Source organism: Lissotriton vulgaris, chromosome 10, assembly GCF_964263255.1.
Source record: "Lissotriton vulgaris chromosome 10, aLisVul1.2, whole genome shotgun sequence".
Classification (NCBI taxonomy): Eukaryota; Metazoa; Chordata; class Amphibia; order Caudata; family Salamandridae; genus Lissotriton; species Lissotriton vulgaris.
In genome coordinates this window covers 89,408,728-89,433,025 of record NC_141698.1, presented here as the reverse complement: position 1 = coordinate 89,433,025, position 24,298 = coordinate 89,408,728, and the positions used below count along the sequence as shown (strand labels likewise).

Below are 24,298 nucleotides of genomic sequence, written 5' to 3'. Positions count from 1 at the left end.
CCACTGCATCTGTTCCAGGAAACGAAAAGTCCATGTTTTTGCATTTTCTTCAAAACTGTTGTTTATTGCTCGACAATGTCTTTGTTGGTCAACTTTCCACTAAATTCATGGCAAGGTACTGTTCCATTCCGTTTGGGCATGAGCTGCACACTACGATGACTACGGTGACCACTTTATTTGTTTTATCTTATCATTTCCTTGGAACCTTGCTTAAAGTTTAAAATGTCTATAATTTTTCATATGATCTATATTGCCTACTTGCACTTCTTTGGGTTCCTGCATTTTACGCTGACATTAATTTGTCACATATTAGTAGTGCTCATTTATGTTACTTTACGTTGTGTTACGTTACAGTGCCTGCTCTGCAAGCTCTGGTTAGAGAAATTTCCAAGGCACTTTCCAAGTAGTATTTCCTAAAGTTTATTTTGCTTACAAGGAAATTCACATTACAGTAATTATTTTATATTACGTCAGTTTACGTAAGTTACTTTAAATTACAGTGCCAGAAGTTTTTATTATGATTAATAGCTATATTGCTCGTAAGCTACGTGACTTTTCATGTCACCTACGATGTTAATACATCACAATAACAGAATTTACATTGCTTAAAGTATCCGTTACAATAGCCTACTGGATGTATATTTTACATTACAGTGCTTCCTTCGCAGCCTCTCGTAGGAGAATGTTCATTGTTCCTACTGTAGTTTTTGTTGCAAAGTTACTTACAAATTCCATCTGGAATTTCTTGTTGAGATTTACAAGCGGCATTGATCCTATTTTGTGTGACTTTTCAGGTCACTTGCACTGTTGTACATTACGGTACTTTACTGTGCCATTACCCGTGACTTTTCAGGTCAATTACATGGTTGTACATTATGGTACGTTACTGTGCCATTTCCCGTGACTTTTCAGGTCACTTACACTGTTGTACATTATGATACATTACTGTGACATTTTACGTGACTGTTCAAGTTACTTACACTGTTGCACATTACGGTACGTTGTTGTACCATTTTACGTGATTTTTTAGGTCACCTACACTACTAAACATTATATTATGTTACTTTACAGTGTTTTCCCGTAGGGCATATGTTACTATGTCTAGTAGTTGTACAATTTGTATTACAGTGCTTATTACTTTACAGTTACAGAAAAGTTATAGTACTTTCTTTCCAAGCTCCTGCTGGAGAGTTGTCTTTGTTCTGTTTCTTACAATTTTTATTACAGTACTTTACGTTAAACTATAGTACTTTATTTAGATATCCCTTGTTCTTGAGATATGTTGCAGTCTGTATTTTCATCTTACATGGTACCTGTACGTTGATTTTACATTTTATTACTGTCTTGAGTCACATTGTTATTCTCAGGTGTATTTGCTTAATCCTAATGAGTTTCCTCACACATCTCCTATACATTTTGAGAGTGTTTTTCTTGTCTTCATCGTGTACTATCTGTTTTTTCTATTGCTGTTTCTGCTTGCCAACTCCACATTGGTCTGGCCAACTGGTGTGTTTTGGTGGTGAATTGGAGCGTCAATTAATTTTTTCGCTGTGTGTTGCAATATTTTTGCTGTGCTATTGTTGTCTTTCTTTACCTTGTTAATATATCCTTACTTTGTTTGTATCTCCTACTTTTCTTCTTCCTTTGCCTTCCACATGATTTACACTTTAATTTATAAAAGGGGGAAGAAGGGTGTGGGTTATTCCTGTGTTATTCCTGCTTTTCTTTGTCTGTGTATGCATGTCTTCATCTTCCATAATGTGGTCCTTTATGTTCTCTGTGCATGTCTGCCTATTATTACGGTATGTTCTTATTTGAGATACCTAATGTTATTTACATGCTTACTCCTTGTATCTCTATTGCAATTTTGTTAATATGCTCACTCCTTGTATCTTCCTTCCTGTTTTTATTAAAGGGGAAGATATGTGGTGTCTGCTTCCAGCCTGCTGCTCAGCCAGTGATATGTGTAGAATGTTAGTATTAGTAATGATGTCATAGAGTGTTGGATGCATGGGTGAGAGAGCCAGTTGAGTGTAGGGCTGAGCAGCAAGGAGGCTGCTCCTGTTGGGGTTTGTTACTTCATCATCTAATAAACTACTTGAAGATACCACTTGTACTAGACTTTCTTCAATTACCACATGAAGTGAATCTAAAACAACAAATGCTTTTGTGCACTCAATGGGACAGCACAGCAAATGCATATTCATCACAATCAACTGCATGAGCACAGAGACCTTTAAGGGCATGACACCACCGCCCTCATCTTTGATCCCCTCCAACCTGCCTTCCTCCTATTATGGCCACTTTTCCCCCCCTCAAGTATAATGACGGATTGGAGGTGCACATTACCAATATTCTGATGTATCCATGCCCTGCCAGGTGGACCTGCAGGGCTCCATGCTGGAACTGGTATCTAGCAGACACTCCCATGAAATCCTCAGACTCACCCCTCTAATGGTGTGTATGCATGGCAATGCTGTGAAGAATTCCAGGGCCTATCTTTTTGCCTTTTTATTGTGAGCCCTTAACATTACCTTCTCTGGGGGTGTGAAAACACTCTCTTAGCAGAAAAAGGTAATCCTGATGGTTCCGTTACGGCAGCGACAAGTGAATCACCAGGATTCCTGTTTGCCTGGGGGTGTTTGCATACCCTAGGAAAGGTAAACCTAAGGATTACTAGTATGCCTCAGGGTGCATGAGTGATGGGAGTCAGCTGCCCCTCCTGGGTGCACAGCTAGTATAGGGGAGGGTTGGCAAGAGGAGATTGAGCAGGCACTGCCTGAGCCCAGGGTCAAGGTGTATGGAGCTACCCCTCCCTTAGACCTTTCAGGCCCCACTACCAACCCGCTCCCATCCTTCCATGCTGTGGTGCTCTGTCAGAACTAAGCAGCGAGTTCCACCACCACATTCCGACATGGCAAGTCCTTGAAAGACCGTTGGAAGAGATGTTGGAAGATGTCCCACCATCTAACCGGGGCATTCCAATCCTGCGTCACCACTTTGTAATTGATGGCCAAGAAGCGAAGGGAGGGACATTGAAGTCTGGAAGGCTACCTTGGTCCTCTACCAATGTCTAGATAGACAAAGTCTTAATGGAGGCAAAATCAACTAAATAAAATAAAATACTTTTGAGAGGAAGACCATGTAAATTTATGCATTTGTTGGTGAAGAATCAAGTACATAAAACACCCAAGAGCAACAGTGGCCATGAACATACATAAATGTAAATACCTGCTCCTGCTTCAGTAAGTATGCATCAATAAATCCAGTGATGTTGTTGGCATTAAATTCCATTTTGTGTTCTTTGAAGAAGCCCTGAAAGAAAGCAATTTGCTGGTCCGAGTTTCTTTCCACAGTCTTCTGAGCCCCGAGTAAGAATCCAAGTTTAGGATAAAAATTAAACAGCTATAGGAAAGAAAAGATCATTATAGAATTAAACTGTATATTGGATATTTCCATACAGCTAAAAAAGAGACAGGCAGCTGGTTATCCAGATTACATTGTTCTTTAGGCATCAGGATTACTGACAGAATACTGCAGACAAGAATATTGTGTGGACAGAATATAGTGTCAAAAATATGTGTCAAAAATATTGAGGATGAAAATATCAGAAGGTACATGTATGAGCGGTTAAGTAAACATTTGCATACCCATGGAAACTTATCTTCAGGATATTCTTATCCTCTATTCTTGACACTATATTATGTCCACACTACATTTTGTACTCAATATTTTGCCCAAACACCCCAAAAATACTATTCACTGATCTGATATTCCTATATATCCGTACAATATCAAAATCAATAGATTTAATTAAATCAAACCCTTATTTTTTTAACATTTCCAATTTGCATTTCCATGTACCAAGACGATTTTGTTTGTGCCATTTTTTATATATTTTTTCTTTTGGATACATTCCATATGTATAGATAAATACAATACAAGAGCTTTAAATGGGTAACATATTTAAATGAAACGTACAGATTAGAATGAAATATTTTAAATCATACTCTTGAAAGCTATGTTTTTCTGACCAAAAGTAAGATTCACTAACCAGGGAAAATGCCTGGTGATATATGTTCGCACTTCACGTGAAAAACAGCAACACATTTATTAAAATGCTAGATCTTTCCTAGCTGTTGTTTAAATTAGTACATTTAACTAATGGTGAGCTTAATCATTTTTTTTCCATTGGAGCATTAGATACTTTTGTGTAATATTATAAATATTGCTTCTTTCTATTATGTGATTAGTGACCGTAGACTTTTGAGATGAAGGGAAGGGCAGGGCGATCATAAAGACATGGCATACTTCTGAACTGGTCTCTTAAAGATTTGAACTAGTGGAGCTGATGGGGAAGTCCAATGCAAATGATCTTTCTTGGCTAAAGTATGTGAAATATTGATCATACAATTTAGGGTTAAATGGCCTTTGGGATAACCCAAATGGAATTAATAGTAGCTCTGTAAAGCTTCTGAAGGCACAATATTACTTATGGTCCCTGAGCAATTGGTTGTGAGGGCAGACAAAAGTGGATTCATGGAAAAAGATCTGAATTTTAAAATGAATATGAAATGTGAGCCATATTTGGATAAAGTCTTTTCCCCTTATCCTAAATTTCTTCATATTAAACTCAGGTTCTGCACTTTACTGATTAATGTCTTTACTGTCAATTAGCTTTCAAGGCACAATAACGCTGCCAACTGCCCCTTCTGTGAGCATGTAATAGGATCTGTGGAGGGATTTACTATTTATTTGCCCAATGTATAGGCACATTCAAAGGAAGGGGATTTTCCCCTGATCTGCATAAACTTGGGGATATGGAATTATCGGTTAGCATTAAGAATGGTGGGTGGAATTTTCGTAGTCGCGCTACGCAAAGCTCTGCGAAATGGTAAAAAATCTCTGCGAGCACGCAAAAGTTCCGCTAACACGCAGAATTGCTTGTTCTGCCCGTTCGCGATGCTTTTTTCCTGTTTGCGAACACTTTGCGTGCTGGGGATAAATATCTTGCGAACACGCATTTTGAAAGCACGAAGAAGCAAAAAAATCTGCAGAGCCGCGGATTGTGGAATTTTTGGCAATTCCGTGTTCTCTGCGGAACGCAACATTATCCAAATTCCGCAAGCAGATTTAAATTTACCGCCCAGGCCTAGCGAATAGACATGAATTTATTGTTTTAACCCGAATAGATTTTAGCATAATTATGGTTAATAAAGAAAAGGAAGCTGGGCATGATTAGGACCTGTGAGGAGTAATAACTGTGTTTTTTCGAAGGAATAACGTGATCTAATATATGAATTAAAATTGATGTTACTTTTAATCTACAATTTTTTTCTTTGTAATTATTGTACTTATATTTATTTGACATTTAATAGATCGTCCACTTAATATTAAATATTGATGTAAAAAGTTCCAATGCAACAAAAACTAATATTGTAGTATATTTTATATGGGGAGCATCGTTTACAACGCGGTGTTTACACCGCAGTGTCTTTACAACGATGCCATTACAACGCAAGTCGTTACTACGACTTGTACTGGATGGCGCTGTTGGACAAGGAATGTTGTAATTTTATATTCCAACACCTTCCCTACTGTTACGTGGACTGGTGTTGGAATATAAAATGATAATATTCCAAAATCCGCACCCTCCAATGCAAGTCGTTGTAACGACTTGCATTGTAATGCCCGCGATGTCAAGTACCGCGATCTAAAAGATCGCGTTGTACTGACATACATCCATTTTATACCTTTGTACATTTAGTTTAGTACAGGTTGCTTTGAAGAGTACAGTGTTGACTCTAGACATATAATTAGCTAGCCCCTTATTTGTTATATATGTTCTCTAGTTATGTTTTTGCCTGTGCTTTTATGTGTTTGCTTATGTTTTATGGATGATGACTTACCGGAAATAAACATTTATGATGATGAAGATGACTAAGGGCGTGCTATGTATGTACATGGACTAACGGTCAGCATGTGTGTTTGCGGTGTGCATGTATTGGTTTGCTCGGGTGTTCTAGCACATGTCTGTGGATGTGTGTCCATATGTGTGCCTGCATGAGTTTGTATTGAGTGTATTTATGAATTTTCTGTGTTGCAAGACTGATGAGAGCACTGACATCTTGTAAGCTTCAATACAGTAAGTGGAATTGGAGAGAGCCTATAATGCATGATGTAGAAATAGTTATGCTCGAACTCTCCACTGCTTACATTTCCGTTTCACCCTGCACAATTTAGAACATTCTATTCCCAGTGTGTGGAATGTTCTAATAGCAGTATATGCATTCTGCCTCTAGCTGTACCAGCAGTTCTAGGACCCCTTCCTTGTTATAGGAAAGCATTCCCACCTAGGGCCCGATTTCGATTAGGAAGGACTCCTAATGGCATTTGCTCCTTCCAAATCAGATCGGGAACGTGTCTTCCCGACCGAGGGCCAGATTACGACGCGGTTAGGAACATAGGCTTCCGTAGAAGTCAATGGGAGTCCAACCAAATCGTATCTAGAAGCATATGGATGTATCATACTCGATCGGTCGGACTCTCCCGATCAGAGTCGGTCTGGAACTATTTCCAAACCAATTAGATCAGGAGGATTTCCTAACCGCATAAGAATCAGGCCCATAATGTTAAGCCCAGAATATAATGGCTAATAACAGTACAGTCAAAACATGGAGGACAGAATAGAGCAATCAAGGAGCACATAAGACATCCTTAAGAAAATGTATCACCAAAGACGCTTTGGTTCCAGAGAATAGGTGCCGTAGAAAATAACTGGGAATGTGCATAAAAATTGTTTAGCCACAATAGAGATAACACATTAACATATAAGAAACTGGAAAACCCCTATATTGTATGATGAGACTGAGAATTACCTGCACCTGAGGAGCACCCAGCAGTTTGACGTTTTCGGCCAGAAGATGGATCAAAGTCAGAAATGTTGGATCATCATACTCAAACCTCTTTCCAAATATTATGGAACAGATGACATTGGAGACGGCGCTGTTCAATATAATCCTGGTATCAAAGGGCTTTCCTTGATTTTAAACAACAAATAACAGATTCTGAAAATACTTTAACACTTTGAACATTTGAAATCCTGACTTTTTTATATCCCACCGTAATTTTCATAAGTAAAGGTATTGTTTTCACTGGAGTTGACACTTTGCAACTGTCCATGGATGCTCTCATTGAAAAAGGGCAGTGGCGTTGTGAACCCCTGCTCTCACAGCTTAAGCGGGGTGGTGTTGGCACTTTTAAATATTTATGAACATATTGTGTCTGCAGCTTTGCCACACCATGGGCCACATGTATGACTGTCAGAGATTGCAACTCGCAAATTGTGATTTTTAGTGACTAGCAATTTGCGAGTCGAAAACCCTTATGTACAACAGTATCTCAGACACTGTTTGCCATTCCCAAATGGATCGCAAGGGACCTGCCTATTTAATATTAATGAGGCAGTTCGCAATTTGCGACCTAATTGGAATAGCCAGCACTCACAATGTTGGTGGGCTGCTGGGGCCAGCAGACCACCATGTCTGTGACAGCTTTTTGAAATAAAGCAGTTTTAAAAAATTTGAAATACATCCCGTTATTGAGTGAGCAGTGTTCCGTGGGACCACCTCCTGCTCTGAAAAGATTTTGGCACCCTCATTCACAAAGGGGAAGGGGTGTCTTAGGGACCCCTTCCCGTTGGCGAATGGCTTACCACCGATTTGAAATTGGTGGTAATCTGCAAATGTTTTGCTACCGCATTACAAAGTGCAAAACATTCATACATACCAGTGTGACTTGCTATTAGGAAAGGACGCCTTTTGCAAGTCAAAATAGGGTTGGTACATAGGAAAATGTATTTTACCCATCGGAAACGGCCCAATGGGCCATTTGCGACTGGTAAAATGTATTGTACATCCGGCCCATATCACCTAAAATTCAAAGAAAGGGAAAACATAACAGAGATCTGGCATGCAAAGCCAATTATAGTAAAAAAGGCCCAAAAGGAAGGACTCATGAAAATAAGATAGAGACAGACATGAACAAGAAGGAAGGGCAGAAAGCCAGAAAAGATGGATTTCAACGTTAAAGGCCGGATGGATGGAAGTCGAAAACAACATTTGCATGATGAAAGGCTGGATGAATGGTAGCCTGAATGGACTGTTTGAATTGTTAAAAGGAGAGTGAAATGAGGGATGAAAAAGAAAGGAAGGTATGGATGGTAAAAGGAGGGATATATGGCTGAAACTGTGAGTTGAAGGATAAAAGGATGGATGGAAGAGTGTAATGATGAAAGGGTGGATAAACTGAATAGTAGTGTAAGTGTGGATGGAAGCATAAAAATATGGATCGAAGGATGGATTTATGAAAGGAGTAAAGGATGGAGAGATCGATGGACGGAAGGTGGAATGAAGGGACCTCATCTAGGGTGAGTAGGACTTATTCGCTTTGCTCACCCAATGGCATTCGAAGTTTAGATCTAAGTGGTGAGGGATTTCAATTTTTGGCCTCTCCTATGAATACCAGAACTCCTTAATGCAGATCACTGCTCCAGTTATTTCATGTCTGGCAGTACTGACAATATAACAAGCAATGTTCAATGTGACCAGGTGCAAGTAGTGGCTCATCAATCATGGGAGATGAAGAGCTTTTTTCTACATACAATGATAAGATTTTAAACAAATGGGTTGTAATTGAACTATCTTCAAGCCTAACCCAAGCAATAATGACTGCATTAAGACGTGAAACATAAAAATAGGTGCTTTTGGGTTATTCTCCTAATGCTGATTAATTGAAGGTTTTCAATTTAGTTATAGTGTGAAAGATATGAACTGCAGAAATGATCATACACCACTGAACGGATAACCTCAAAGAAAGCCAGATTGAGAAAATAGGTTTAAGCAGCTGAAAATGAGTGGTGCCCTACTCACTTCGCCCCCTAGCCCTCTGGAATCTCTTCCAGTGTACCCCCTTCCTGCTATAACCACCAATCTTGAATTGCACCTTCTTTGTGCGGCACTGTTGTTTTGTAGCAAGGTTGACATATTTTAAACCCCATTCATACAAAGGATTTTTTCTAGGGCTTGCCTATCATGGATACTACTAATACTTGATTGCTCCATTTCTGCTGGACCACGTCCCTCAAATAGGACATTGTGTCTTCTTTAAACTAATGAATTGCAAACCCCCTAACTTCAAAACATTGAGCATCAACAGCACCCTTAATCTGGCTGATCATCAGGTTTTGCCTGCAGAAGAAGCCTTTTTTATTCATCCTCAGGTAAACAGAAAAAGAGTTCAAACTCTGTGCCTTATGTATGAATTCCCTGCCCTAAGTTCTTGACAACCCATAAAACTGAGACTAGGTCAGTGCTATAGGATCTTAGTGACTAAGACAGACAGTGCCCAAAGACCATGCATGTAATGTAGCAAAGGCATGGGGATACTGGTAACTATGGTGGTAAACTCACCACCATGTCACTGGCATGTATTTTGATCTTTTGGCATAGACTACAAAGGAGAAGACTAGTTCATTCAATCTTGGCCTGGCTGGAAACTAAATAGGGTGTTTGTGAATAAGGTTCGATAGACAATTTGTTCCATCCTATCTATGCCAGTATCCTTCAACCCATCCAGTTCACCATTTTCAATGTAGGTCTGCATGTTGAGTTGACATGAGTACCTGACAGGAATGATTCAGGGTGAGATAAGCTTTTGGTAATTGCAAAATAGCATCTCTTCTTAAAGATGCTGTCAGTTTAGCATGATCTTTTGAGAAGGAATTCTAGATGATACCAAGATGCTTAGGGGCCGATTACGATACGGCCCGTAAAGGCTCCAACCTTCGCCTCATTTTGATGGAGGCAGTCGGACAGAAATCCGATCAGTCATTCCAGCTGATTTCCAACGGTCATGTGAAAATCATGCTAGGGTAACATTTGATTAAAATGCTTCTGATGCACCCTTTTGATCCTTGATACTTTACGGATGTATAAAAAAGAGGTGTCCCTGTTTCAGGCATTCCTTTGACAAAACTGGGATATGTAACATCCACTTACCTTTAAGAAGATGTAAAAATAGTTTTTTAAAATGTTTTTAGGTAATCATATGAAAAAGAAGGGTGCACATCAACATAACTTCACAAGTACAACAGATTTGTTACTGTTACAATCAATCTTTTTCTAAATCAGGTTATCTATCACCTCTATTTAATAAGCCATCAAAACTGAGTTAACTTTTGTCGTGATCTGGAGGTCACACGTTCTCGTTCTGGGAAGGCAGACTCAGCCTTCCAGCCTGACATTTACCGCAGTAGAGTTTGCAGAAGTTTTCTTTCAAGTGTTATCGGCATACAATTGTTATTCCAATCTTTACCTAGTGAAATGGGTTTAAGACACGCATTCAAAGACTAGCCTGATTCATCAAGCTGAATTGCGCTCGCAAAGGGCCAGATTCTGAGAATCTGGCCCTTTGCGAGTGCGATTTTTGCATTTGGGATTCATCATCCCAAATGCAAAAATCGGTAATAGCGATTTCGCAATTTAGCGAGGAATTACATTTAAGGAATCTCTATTTGAGATTCCTTAAATGCAATTCATCATCCATTTTTAAATTGCGAATTCGCAATTTCGGGCCGCTATTTACCGCCAGGTCAAACCTCGTGGTAAATAGCGAAAACTAAATGCTTTTAAAAGCATTTTTCTAAGTTGCATGTTGCACACACACATGTCCTTTGGACATGTGTGTGCGCAACACCTGTTTAAATTTGCATTTAAGGGGTGCTACAGGGTGTCCGTTGGACACCCCTGGCACCCTTTAAATCGCTATCTTATTTGCGATTAGCTAATTGCTAATCGCAAATAAGGAATACTCCCCATTCATTCCTATGGGCCTTTTGGGCCATAGAAATGAATGGGGAGTTATTCCTTATTTGCGATTAGCAATTTGCTAATCGCAAATAAGGAATATGTAGGAATCACATTTTATTTTGCGATTCCTACATGAATCCCGTTTTGCGAGTCTGTAATAGCGATTCCTTATGAATCGCTATTATAGACTCGCAAAACGGGTCTTTGATCACAAGTCAATACTTCTATAAGCATGTTCCCTTCAAGGGTCTAGGCTCTTTCATCCAATGAAGAACTTGTGCCCAGAGTACTGAGTAGCTTCAATACATCTCAGAGTAAACACATATTATAATTTTAAAGACATTCTCCTGACTTACCCTTATGAGATTCGAAATGATTAATCAGGGCCTGTAGCTCATCCCCAATTTTGTCTTCTATGGTTTTCTTGCCCATTCCAAAATCACGCAGTGTTGACAAAGTAAACCTCCGCATAACTTTCCATCGCTCCCCATGGCTGAAGGCAATACCTAGAGAACAGGTATGATAGCTGGATTTGAATATTTCTCTCAGGATGTGGATTGAATATAATATAACACTGCAGATTATCTGCCTCACACACATTGATCAAATACCAAAGGTCTGACTTGCAACTGCTTTGTGCTGCAACTGCTTTGTGTTAGGCCCACACTTGGGTAGCAGCGACCCCGTCCCCCCCCTTCCGAGGGCGTTTATTTTTCTTCGCTTTTCCCTCCCCCTCTTCCTTTTTTTCTTCCTCCACCCATGTATATGTTATGCTCCATGTAAATATATTTTTTTCTACAATAAAAAATTACAGAAAAAAAAGTAATTTTACACGTACAGATTTAAATCTACTTCCTAGTGTAGATGTGCTGCTTTTTGGAATTCCCAAATATTTCCAGGACTCTGCACAGAAAGCTGCACTAAGTACAGCCTTAAGAGGATTCCTGGAATGTTGTGAGGTTTTCCAATCAGAATTCCACTCACACAAAACGGAATTCTTCATTCCAGGGAACCCCGCATGTGGTCATTGGATCTCCTTTACAACTGCACATTTTTTTGTTTTCTTTTTTCTTCTCTAAAGAATCCTCCTCCTTTTTGCTTTTAAGAATTATGATAAGAATTAAAACCCACCCAGAGGTATAGGAAGTGCTTTTCGGAAGAGCAAAAATCAGCTTATTTGCTGATGACATTCTTTTGACTCTAACTGAACCGGAATCTTCCCTAGAAGAGGTCTATGATTACCTGGGAGAGTTTGAAATGGCGTTGGGATTCAAGGAACATGTATATAAATAAGAGAGACCCAATCTGTCTTTCCCTGCTGCAAGTGAGAAACGTCTGAGGGAGAGCTATCCCATAAAATGGGGAAAAAAGGCAGTTCAATACCTAGGAATTAAAATCAGCAATTCAGTAGACACCTGGACCAAGGCTAACTTACCTATACTCAAGGTGCAAATTATTGATGACTTAACAAGATGGAAGGGGCAATAGATCTTGTAGCTAGGGAGGATCAATGTGACTATTCCCACAGCCATACCTAACAATGAGCCACAATCCCTGCAAGACCACATTGTTAAATATGTTTGGGAAGGAGAAAGAGTGAGACTCAATAAAGTAATACTGGTGGCTCCACTAGAGAAGGGAGTCTTGTCTTGGCACGTCCAGACATCTCCAAATATTATCGAGTGGCCCACCGCCGCATTTTCATTGAATGTCAATGCGTGAATCCGAAAAGCTATGGCTTATTATGGACCAGGCAGTAGCGGGCAGAGATCTATGGGACCAGCCCTAGATACTCAAATCTCAACAACTTAGATCTCTCTATGCATCTGTGGTCACCAAAACTACATTGGAAATATTCAATTACTGCACAAGGTCTCTCCTCACCTGTGGCACCGTACACATCTATCCATGCGAATCCTAGCTTCACTCCAGGTTTCGACACTGGTAGGTTTAAGAACTGGAAAAAAGGGGGGTGCCTTACGATAAGGGTCATGTTTCATAAGGACAAAATAGAGTCCTTCAATGATAGCAAGAAAGATTTTAAGCTGTCCCAAATGGAAAGACTGCAATGCGCACACAAATACGTCATTGGGTCATGCAACCGTTTATCAAATCTCATCTAGAACCCTCACTCAGTTTGGAAAACTACTGGGCACCTATGATACCACAAAAGGAATTATAGGAGCACTGTTCAAACTCTTGGTGAACCAAACGGTGGAGCTGCAGTGGGCCTGCAGAGGGGCATGGCCAAGTGAGCTGGCACATGCGTATGGAGAAATAATATGGACCTCAATATGGCAAGCAATACGCAAGAAGTTTGAGAGTCTGCAACATAGAGAGACAGAGTATAAACTACTTATGCAGTGGTATCTCACACCCAGAAGACTCAAAACCATGTACCCGCCCACCTCAGATCACTGCTGGCTTTGTGGAACAGACAAGGGCACCAAAATATTCACATCTGGTGGGCCTGCCCGACGATTCAGAAATTCTGGAAAGCATCCTGAGCCACATAGACACAATACAGGGGGTCACAGTCCTCAGAGAGCATACATCAGGTATTTTTGCCATGGCAAGTGGAAGGGAAGAGGAGGGAAGGGACACAGCTATAATGGGGGGTGGAGGCAAGGCGATTCTGGGACATCTTCTAGGGGCAGCCAAAAGGCTGACCATGATGAACTTGAAAAAGAAACACCACCGCCAACAGAGGTGTGGATACACAATCTGTGGCACACACTGTCCCTAAAAAACTAACCTCTAATCTGCAGGACAACAGTAAACAATTTGAGAAGATCTGGGCCCCCCTGCAGCCGTACCTCACCTCTCTTTGATGACATGGTATATACGGGGTTATGCCCTCCATTGGGCCTGCGACACAACTGATCACCAAGGTGAAATGTCTGAGCAGGGGATACATTGTGAGGGCGAGAAATGACTCCAATATTGCAAATGATGTGGACGATAAGCAGCCCAGGAGTGAGAGATGTGGGGTAGAGAGAGGGGGATGTATTTTTTTAAATTTTGTTTTTTACATGTAATACAATATACAAGGGATAGAGGCCCTGGGGCATGACCGCTAGACAAGGTCAGCTAATGAGACTTATGCCATGTCATGCAGCATGATAAAGCATACTAAAGTCTCTACAAAATATCAATAGAATTGGTTACACACAAAAGAATACATAAAATGTTTGTTATATTGTCTTCGATCCACTATATAGCTTGCCCTGTATCAAAGTTGAGTGGTTAAAATATTAAATATACAATAACAATAGGGGGGAGGTAGAGTATAGAGATAGGATTCTCACTCCACGGGCACTGTTACTTAAACAAAAAGAATCCTACTCGTAGTGGACAGGGAGAGGGAGAGTGTGGACCACAAAAGTGGGGAACACTCAGTGTTTTGTAAAATACCCCTCACACACCAACAGGCCCCTTGGTGTCATGCTTCATCATCGGGGTCTTCGCACCCCTCTAGCGGGATGCGGCGTGCTACGACCTGCGACTACGCAGGAGCACTGGAAGAGTAGACTATGTGTGGTGTGTGTATTGTGAGTGATAGGGTATTAATGAATGTGAGTGGTGAGGTATGGTGAAGGTTTAAAAAGTACCTGGCTCGTAGGTTTCAAGAAAAAAACTTTATTCATAACCTCGGGCTGGTACTAGTAAAAGAAGTGCAGAGTGAGGTTAGTTGTCGTAATTATGGACCTTACCTCTGGTGTGCGCACACCAGAGGTAAGGTCCATAATTACGACAACTAACCTCACTCTGCACTAGTCGCAGGTCGTAGCACGCCGCATCCCGCTAGAGGGGTGCGAAGACCCCGATGATGAAGCATGACACCAAGGGGCCTGTTGGTGTGTGAGGGGTATTTTACAAAACACTGAGTGTTCCCCACTTTTGTGGTCCACACTCTCCCTCTCCCTGTCCACTACGAGTAGGATTCTTTTTGTTTAAGTAAAATATTAAATACACACTCCATTGTAGTCCTGTGTGAGCACGTATGTGTGAGAGAGGTAGCAGGATGTTGTTGTGAGAGATTCCACTAAATCAAGGAAACTTTGTGGTTTTAAGGTTTTCTTCCCAAATTGCATTCACACTTGGCATCAGTTAAATTACAGTGACCAGTGATCTGCAAGACTCATGCTAAACACACATTATTTCTGATGTACAAGATCTTTCCTAATAAGGTTGTGGTAACAAATCTAAGGTAGAACATATTTTGAAATGCCACCCATGTTTATTAGCTTGGTGGAAGAAAAACATTGTATTTCTAGGCCGAGCCAAGAGCCAAGTGAATTAACTCTTCATTATGAGAGAACTCTGGTTCTGTAATGTGTATCTAACCAGTACTGTTGGAGATTATACTCTTTCATTCAGTACTACAAAGAAGCATTGCACTCTGAAGACACTGGGCTCCTTCTGCAAGCAACAGGGATACACCAATTATATTTCTGGGACACAGTCATACAGTGAGAGCAAAAGGCATGTGATCTGGGGCTATATGTATCAATACATTTCCCCATAGACACAGAATGGGCAAAACCCTTTGATGCATCTGGCCCCTTGTCATTTATCAGTGCAGACAGAGGGGCTACCCTTTAATTACCCCAGATGCCTAGTCATCCCTCACTCATGACAGAGATCAGAGCTAGCACTCACTCAAGTGACTCCTCTCTTCGCCAGGACAGGCTTCACGGCTGTGCCTCTCATGCCACGTACTTCAGAGCTGCCTCTTACTTGCCACAGACAGGAGCACTGCACATCTATACCACAAACAAGAGATCAAAGCCTGCCTTCATGGACCTATTCCTGAATATATGCATACCAGGATTTGTGTTAATCTATCTGTCTGTCTGCATGTGCATTCAGTCTGTCTTGCTCTTTTCTGTGTGTGATGTCATTTGCACTGGTTTTACAATGCTGGACAAACACCTGGCACTAAAAAAACAGTGCGACCGGTATGAGGTAACACACTCTGCCACTCGCAGAACTCCGCGTAGCTTGGCGGAGGCTTTTTGTCACTTCGCAGAACTCCACAAACTCCACCCAGGCGTACTAGGCACTGACACCAGGGGCTGCTGGGCTCAGTTTGCTTTCAGTTGCGCTCTTTGGTTTCTCGGTTGCAGGCTCACATTTTGGTTGCCTGTAAACATGCATTGACCATGTCCCCTCTTTGACTACTAGAAGCCATTTAAACAAGCTGGCTGCGTGTATGTGGAGTGAACGGTGTGTGCAGTGGGCATGCCATTAGTGCACCAAAGGTGCACTTAGCCACGCCCATCTGCGCCCTTAAGCGCAAATTTTGCACTCATTGCTAGCGATACTGCCTCATGTGGCCCAACTGGCTAGTCTACACTAAAAGCAAGCCTTTTTTACTCGATCCAGGTAAATTAAATACTTTCTAACTTTTAAACGCTATCTCTCCCTTAATTTCAGTGGACTTGTTGTCACAGTTTTCCACAATACCAGACTCCCGAAGCCTCTACCTTCTCCCGCATCACAGTATCACTTGACTGCTAACCCAAAGTCTACTTTGAACTCATTCCTCTACTAGTGAACACTTGCTTGTTACCCAAAAACTCACTCAGGATTCATAAACTTGGACACCAAGCAGGATGTCCTATTCATTACTGTATCCTAGATGTAAGATGCCACCGCACCTGATTTAGAGGCGTCCTACCGGCCCAATTCTAAAGCTCTTTATGCCCCCTCTGTAGGCAGGAAAGGAGGAGGCTTGCCAATCATTTACAGGGATTCCCTTAATATCTCTCCTTTAAGCCAAGAGGTCTTTCCTTACGCTGAATGTCTTTGGCTTTTTTACGATCCTTTCTCCATCTAGCTCTATTGCAGATCTTCTCTGCTATCTCCCACCAAGCACCTACCCTCATTTTGGATGACTTCCTGGTTCCTTTAATCATTATCCACAAATCATTTTTAGTGTTAGACTACTTCAACATCTGGGCTGAAGCATCAGGGAGAACAGCCTGAGCCATTTTAAAGCATTCCCTGGATGGCCTCATACTCATTCAAATGAACTTAGGCCCCACTCATATTGGTGGTCACTGCATCAATTTAATTTTTGCTGCTCCAAGTTTAGTCAACTGTGGTTCTTCCTATCTGTAAGCCTGGACTGAACACTTTTTGGTCCAATTTGCTATTAACTTGCCTATCGCCTCTCAAATTTCTAGCATGTCTCACTCTCATACATCACTTGGCCCAAGTGTGTTCGGTCTAAAATCAATATGGATGCATTCAAGAATGCCCTCGTCAATCCAAACTGCCCCCACTTAAACTCTTCCATGGACAATGATGCTCACGATTTCTAGTGGTGGATTGTACACACCCTAGGCAGACCCTACCTGTTTCCCTTCTAAGTTCCACCACCTCCTCCTGTCTGTCCCTTGGTACAGCACCACCCTAAGAGATGCAAAGAGAGACTATAACAACTAGAAGGCTCATTGAGATTAGACTATTCTACAGCCAAACACAGTGACCTGTGCAATGCACAATGTAGCTACAAAAGCTGGTGCTGTCTTTTAAAGCCAACTATTGTGGGGAGAAGATGCCCAAGGCACGCAAGAGCACCAAGGACATCTTCTACATTGTGCATTTCCTCTCTTCTCTGGGTTACACTGCCCCACAAACCTGAACCTTCTCATGTTCTCTGTGATAATCTTTAGAATGTCTTTGCAGATGAAATCAAGCAGATCTGTAATACTTCCCTTGCTAATTCTTGTTATCACACCTTGGGGTCAGGATTCAAATGATAGTCATCCCTCCTCCGTCACCATTTGCCCTTCCTTACAGGGCCCATCAGGCTCCCCCACTGAATCTCACTGCAGATACATCCCTAAATGAACATGCTTCCATTCCGAGTTCTGACTTACGCAGACTAATGTTGGCTTTGACTTCTCGATCTCTTTTAGACCCTTGCCTGCTTTTATCTGGTGATTGTCCCCTCCTTCACTCATCAACATTCTACTCACATTGTGCAACAAATCCATTTCTACTGCTTCTGTTCCCTCCACCTGGAAGAAAGGCCCTTATGATTCCTCTTTTTTTTAAAAAAAAACTTGTAGCTGATCCTACAAAACTAATCACTGTTTGACCCATATACCTACTTCCCTTTCCCATTAAGTTGCTGGTTACATTAATTAATAAGCAACTCTCTTACTTTCTTGAATCCAGTAGTCTTCTGGACCCTGCACAATCGAGGTTCTACCCCAGTCAAAGTATGGAGACTTCTCTGCTTTCAGTGTTTGATGACCTAAGAATGCTGGCCGACCAGAGATAGTCTTCTGCCCTGGTCCTTTTAGATTCAGCATGGTCTCTCACGCTTTCATTTTACAATGGCTAAAGGAATCTGGCATTCAAGGCCAGGCCTTAACATGGATCGACATCACACTGTCTCTCTTGGATCCTTTGAATTTGAGTTTCAGCACCTCTCATGCAGAGTTCTACTGGGGGTCTGCTTTAAGCCCCACCCCTTATAACCTGTAAGTGCGACCCCAAGCTCATCCTAGTTGTTGGACTTGGCCCTTTTCCCTGAAATTTTTCGCTTTACGCCCCCCCTAATTCAGGATGTCCCCCCCATTGTAACAAAGTTGTATAGGCCCTGCGAGGTTGAGATGCCCTGTGTAATGTTAAAAACAATGCTAAGGTGCAGGTGCTCTCCCCTACCAATATGGCTGCCACAGGCCCCTGCTACTAGGCCAAGCTACCCCGCGGGGAACTGGTGACCCCAGTTCCTACACTAGTCCTTTATCTAGCTTCATGTTCATGTGTTACGTGGACGAGGCAATGTTATTACTTTCCTTTAATAAAAATCTGGATGATCCCTCCCATTTTTTCCCAGCCTGTCTTCTCGATATTGTATTAGGTGAATTGTAACTCATTAAAATTGAAGACCAACAAGACAGAGATTCTTATAGTTTCAGCCAATAGCTCTGCTTCGCTTACCCTAGCTTCCCTTTCGCATCTCTGGCCCACACAAACCAACTCCTGTAGCTCATGTCTATAACCTAATCAGCTAGGTCTGCTCTTCAATCAAGACTTGTCAATCCCCACTCACGTCAACAAACTTTCCTAGACCTTCTTTCTTCTGCTAAAAACTTTGCAGGTACAAAGTCTTTTGGAAGGCTATTTTCTGGAATAAAAGAGGTCATATGGCCTTTGACCTTCAAAAGGAAGGCTGTGGTGGCTTGCCACAAACCCCAGCATGACTTTGAAAAAATATACATTTCTCATCTACAGGTGTGCAGCAAAATCACTGTATATATTCCCTTTAGACCAGAGTATCCATTGTGAGGCCAGAAGGGCTGCACCCACAACAGCTTTTCAAGGGCACTGCTAACTCCATTTAAAGTTATAGTTTGAAATTAGATGTTTTGTGAATATATCCTGAAAATCTGTCGTGTACGGATCAGAAGTACTAAGTAATGTAAAGGGTATATTTTCAATCAAATACATCCCCCTAAAAGTTTGTATCTAGAGACATTTATTCATCACCTTTCACTGAATACACCATGATCCTTGTAGGAACTGCTCTAGATGTGGAAATGAAACAGTCACCGCTTGTGTGAGGAAACAAAGATTAAATAGAAATACAAGTCAAGAGCAGTTTGTCTCTGAAGTAAGCAAGTGCTGTTGAGTTACCATGCCCTCCAGTTATTCTTTGGAATATTGGTATTTCCGCTCTGTCTCCAAAGTCGTCAGCCTGATTAACTAGAGCATCCTTTATGGTTTCATATCCAGTCAGGACCACCATTTTCTTGGGTCCAAAATGTACGGTGAAGACGTTGCCATGTTTCTCAGAGAGCTGGAATCAAAATATAAAGAGAATGAGAACTGCTCTAGTTAGACCTGTTTTAAGCAGGAAATAATGTCATATATATACAGCAGTGACTAAGGGCCAGATGTTCAAAAGTAGGTGTATTGTGATTGGAAAGCCTGCGACTCAAAATCCCAGCGTTTGCTATTGTACAACACAGTCACACTGTACAAATGGTACTTTGCAAGTCAAAAATGTTTTCCAACTCTCAAAGTACAATTTGCAATCTCTTGCAAATTGGATGGTCAAGGGGGTGTGAAATGCCTAATTGCAAATCCTGTCATTTCTCAAATGAAAGGTTCTTTGCAGACCAAAGACGACTCTCCGGGCCATTACGATATCTTTCGGATTCCAGATGATATCCTCACACCTAAATCCAGCATTCCAAATATTCACTCCGAAATGGGGAATATAAGGTTGACCTGGTTTTACCAGGTCAAAAATCACACACAAATTCATTTTCCGGCTGAATAACGCAGAAGTGAACCCCTCACAATGGATGAGGAATGTGAGGGACAAGAATTAGTTTGCACTCTAGGGGGCTTATTATCAAGAGAGGCGTTAAAATGATCGCTGGTTTAGTGGCAGGAAACTGCCGCAAAAGCAGCGATAATGGGCTTGACAATATGCCTTGGAGAATTCCAATAGAAGCCCATGTTCACACCAGAACATGGGCTTCTATTGGAATTCTCAAGGGCATACTTTTAAAGCCCATTATCGCCGCTTTAGCGGCAGTTTTCTGCCACTAAACCGGCGATAATTTTTAACGCCGTTCTTGATAATATGCCCCATAGTTTGTGAACATCCACAAATTCATGAGATCTTTGGCATTCCTGCACCTGCCCCTTTCCTAGCCTACATATCCACCATCAGCACAGCAGGTGTTTTATTCCCACAAAGAACTTGAGTAACTGGTCTTCCAGAGCGATAAATGGAATACATCAGCTGCAAACCTCGTGGGGATATATAGAACAAGGAAAAATTAAAACAGAAATTAATGTGCATTAGGCAGCCTCTCAACAGAGTGTTATTGAACAATGTGTACAATTATGTATTGTGGAAATAAATCAACATGTCACATTACATTCTCAGTAGTACATTGACATTTTTCTTTTTTCATATTCAGACCTATTATATTTAAAGCAGAAGTAAATTGCATAGCAAACTATGGATTACGATGCATGCATGTATTCCAACTGATCACTGAGAGACCGCTGACTTCAGCAGTTTCTCTGACCCCCGAGACAGCATCCATAGGGCAGTACAGGGATCTACAACTGCAGATTGGATTACAATGTGGGTTTCTGACGACCTCACTGTGGTGGACCGACTGCCTGCCTAGAGTCATCAGAAACAAAGGAATTGGGTTGCAGACTCACCCAAATTCGCTTCTCTCCAGCATCCTTCGCCGTGGATCTCTCCCTCCAGGTCCCCCTACACCTGGGAAGCTGAGGCTCAATGACTATAATCCTGTGGGAATCCAGGCAAGTCCTTATGCATGCAGTATGTATCCCCATTGACTGAACTGTGCACAGTCCGCCACACTCCAGCAACGGGGTACATGGTGCACAAGGCATATCCCCACATATGTCGTACATGTGTGTACAATTCACACATTTTGTAGATGCGACCGCCGGGGTAGTAAGGGTGCATCGTAATACGGCAGGGGAAAACTTCCGATCCTCCCCGGTTGGAAAGGGTTTGTGAGGCTGGCCGTCTGACGGTCGGTCCAACCAGCATCACAACGAGGCCCTGAGTTAGGGGATATGGGGTAAATAAGCATGTGGGTGTACTTGTGGGTGTGAGTGTACTTGTAAAGCGCACTGCGACTCCATGGAGTATCCTGGCGCTGAAGACAGCTGGGGAACCCGTCCTGGTTTTCCCTGTGAGATGTTCCCTTTCTGGGTATCTCCAAGGTGAGACCAGGCATCCCCGGCGTCTGTGGGGGGCCGTTGTACAGATGAGGCAAGCTTAATGCCCAGAGTTGCCGAGTGTGTTCCCTGGTTAGAGTAGGCACCGAGGCGAGAATTATCGAGTCCGTTTTTGACCTTGGTCCACAACCCTGCCGCATCGGCATGTGGGAGCAGCATGCCTTGAAAATAGCACCATTTTTACTGTTGAAAATCATTTAACACAAACAAAAATCAAACAAGTCTTCTCCATTCAGGTCATTGTATCTACTAGCCAGCACACAATCCTAGAAAGAATTATAGAAATGGAAACAAAAACATCTTCATGTGAATATTCTAAAGACACCTGTGAATGACCTACCTAGGCTTGTGGTTTGTAGTGACTTGTGGTTTGCGATTTGCGGTTTGTGGTGCCTTGCTAGGAACGTGACTAGTGGCAACTGCAAGCTGAACATGCCCTGCTTGCAATATAAATCTTCCTTGGGCTGCTGCATAGTTTGTGATGATTGTGTGGTGTCGTGTGTGTGTGTTTGTGCATGTGGATGGCTTAGTGGAAAATCAACTTAACGTTAAATAAGGTTGTCAGATGTATGTGTTGGGTCTGGGTCAAAACAGAAGGTGTGCTTTATCTTTTTTAATTCCGACTTTGGATGATTCCAAGGGAAAATCTAGCGAGCACGTATTTTTGCTTCCATGGAAAGGTGACAAAAATGAATATTGCTCATTCAACACTGTCCTGTTCATGCCTCTTGGCATCAACTGAAAGAAAATGAAGTGAACAGAGGGGGATCTGAAATGCATAGATACTCTTGAACACAAAGATACAATGGTGGTCTGATTCACAAAGACATTTTTGCTCATAATAGTACAGGATCTATCACTGATGTTAGATACTCACAAAAACTGACCTAGTAACCACAAATCTATTTATTCCTGCATAATATTATGCCCAAATTGTGTTATAATAAGCAGCAATAAATTCCATTCAATGAAGTGGGTATTGGGCGGGAAACAACCTTTACAACGCAACTTTTACAACGCACTACCATTACAACAAAACTTTTACAACGCAACATCCATTGCAACGCATGCCAATACAACGCAACCATTACAACGCATGACACTACAACGCATACCACTACAATGCATGTCATTACAAAGCAGTCATTACAACGCATACCATTACAACGCATACCATTACAACGCATAGTACCCTTACACTATCCAACACTTACCCTACTGTTGCACCCCCTGGAGTTAGAATATTAATTTTTACCCCTACACTATCTAACACTTACTCTACTGTTGCACCCCCTGGAGTTAGAATAGTATTTTTACCCCTACACTATCCAACACTTACCCTATTGTTGCACACCCTGGAGTTAGAATAGTAATTTTTTACCCCTACACTATCCAACACTTACCCTACTGTTGCACCCCCCTGGAGTTAGAATAGTATTTTTTATCCCTACACTATCCAATACTTACCATACATGCAATGTAATGGTATGCGTTTTAATGGTATGTGTTGTAAAGGTAGTATGCGTTGTAATGGAATGCATTGTAAAGGTAGTTTGTAAAAATTTGTTGTAATGGCATGCATTGTAATGTAATGTGCTATAATGGATGTTGCATTGTAAAAAATACGGTGTAATGGTATGCGTTGTAAAAGTATGCTTTGTAACGTCATACATCCGTATTGGTCAGTTCAAGTTTTGTAACGCTTGAAAGATTACAAACCCTCCAAAAACTTAGTTTGTGACTATCTAAACACTTCACTCTGACCCTTTCTCACCCTAGAAATGGTTGAAGATTTACTCCTCAGCTGGTGTAAATCCCTTCCAAAGTGAAAAGGTGAAAAGAACACGAGCAAGCTTGACCTGTAACAGGCACAAGTTTATAGGCGTACTACTGGGATGTTTTGTCAATTTCCTAAAGTCTTAAATCTACACATGTGCAAAAGAGTACCTATAGAGGTGCAGATTTGTGTCTTTTTTGTGATTTGAATCCTACCAATTTTAGAAAGGTAGTGCCGGACTCACTGGTTCATTCCAGGACGATTCCAATCAGGCATCATCAGTGCTTAATTTGTAAAGCAAATGAGGGCCAAAGCTGTGCTCAGAAGCCCGTGGCAGAAGCTATTAAATGACGGTGAGCCGAATACCACGGCCGCGTAGTCTGGACTCCACCTCCTGCCTCTTTCATCCACTACCAGACACCTTTTATCTCTCTCTTGCATGTTCCTGCTTTCTTCCTTTGTGGTTTTCCCCTCTTTCTTCAATCCTGCTTTCCTCTGTGTTTGTTTCTCCCTCTTTTCCTCTTGGTCAATGTCTGATGAGGAAAAATAAATGATAGTCCTGAAAAAATGTGTGCCCAACTAGCAACCACCAACTCAAATTAAACACTGGGTATCACTCAGAAACAAGTCCAAATACCTTCAGGTAGCTAAAAAGGCAGGGGTGAGGCAATCTGGGGAGACATGACCACATATTCAAAGCCAGTTGTATGCTTTGGTTTAAAGTTAAAGACATGGTTTTGTTTAGAAATGTACCTTTTATGTTGATCTGCCTACTCAACTCTACCTGAGCTACCTCTGAAACAAACTCATTCATTCATTCTCAATCAATTCAATTATTCAATTATTGAAAGAATCTTTATTCGGTGATTAAAAAACACCATAAAAGCAC

General features: G+C 41.4%; 1 protein-coding gene across 1 annotated transcript in view; it reads right to left on the bottom strand.

The window, feature by feature from the left end:
- The window catches only part of LOC147684724 (cytochrome P450 2K1-like), a 60,797-nt gene that overhangs the window by 25,558 nt on the left and 10,941 nt on the right, over positions 1-24,298 (bottom strand). The window contains exons 2-5 of the mRNA XM_086940566.1: positions 19,527-19,689; positions 11,225-11,374; positions 6,879-7,039; positions 3,232-3,405 (exon numbers count right to left, since the gene is read on the bottom strand). Coding sequence (XP_086796692.1) covers positions 3,232-3,405; positions 6,879-7,039; positions 11,225-11,374; positions 19,527-19,689 — 648 coding nt within the window. The remainder of the gene's footprint in view (positions 1-3,231; positions 3,406-6,878; positions 7,040-11,224; positions 11,375-19,526; positions 19,690-24,298) is intronic.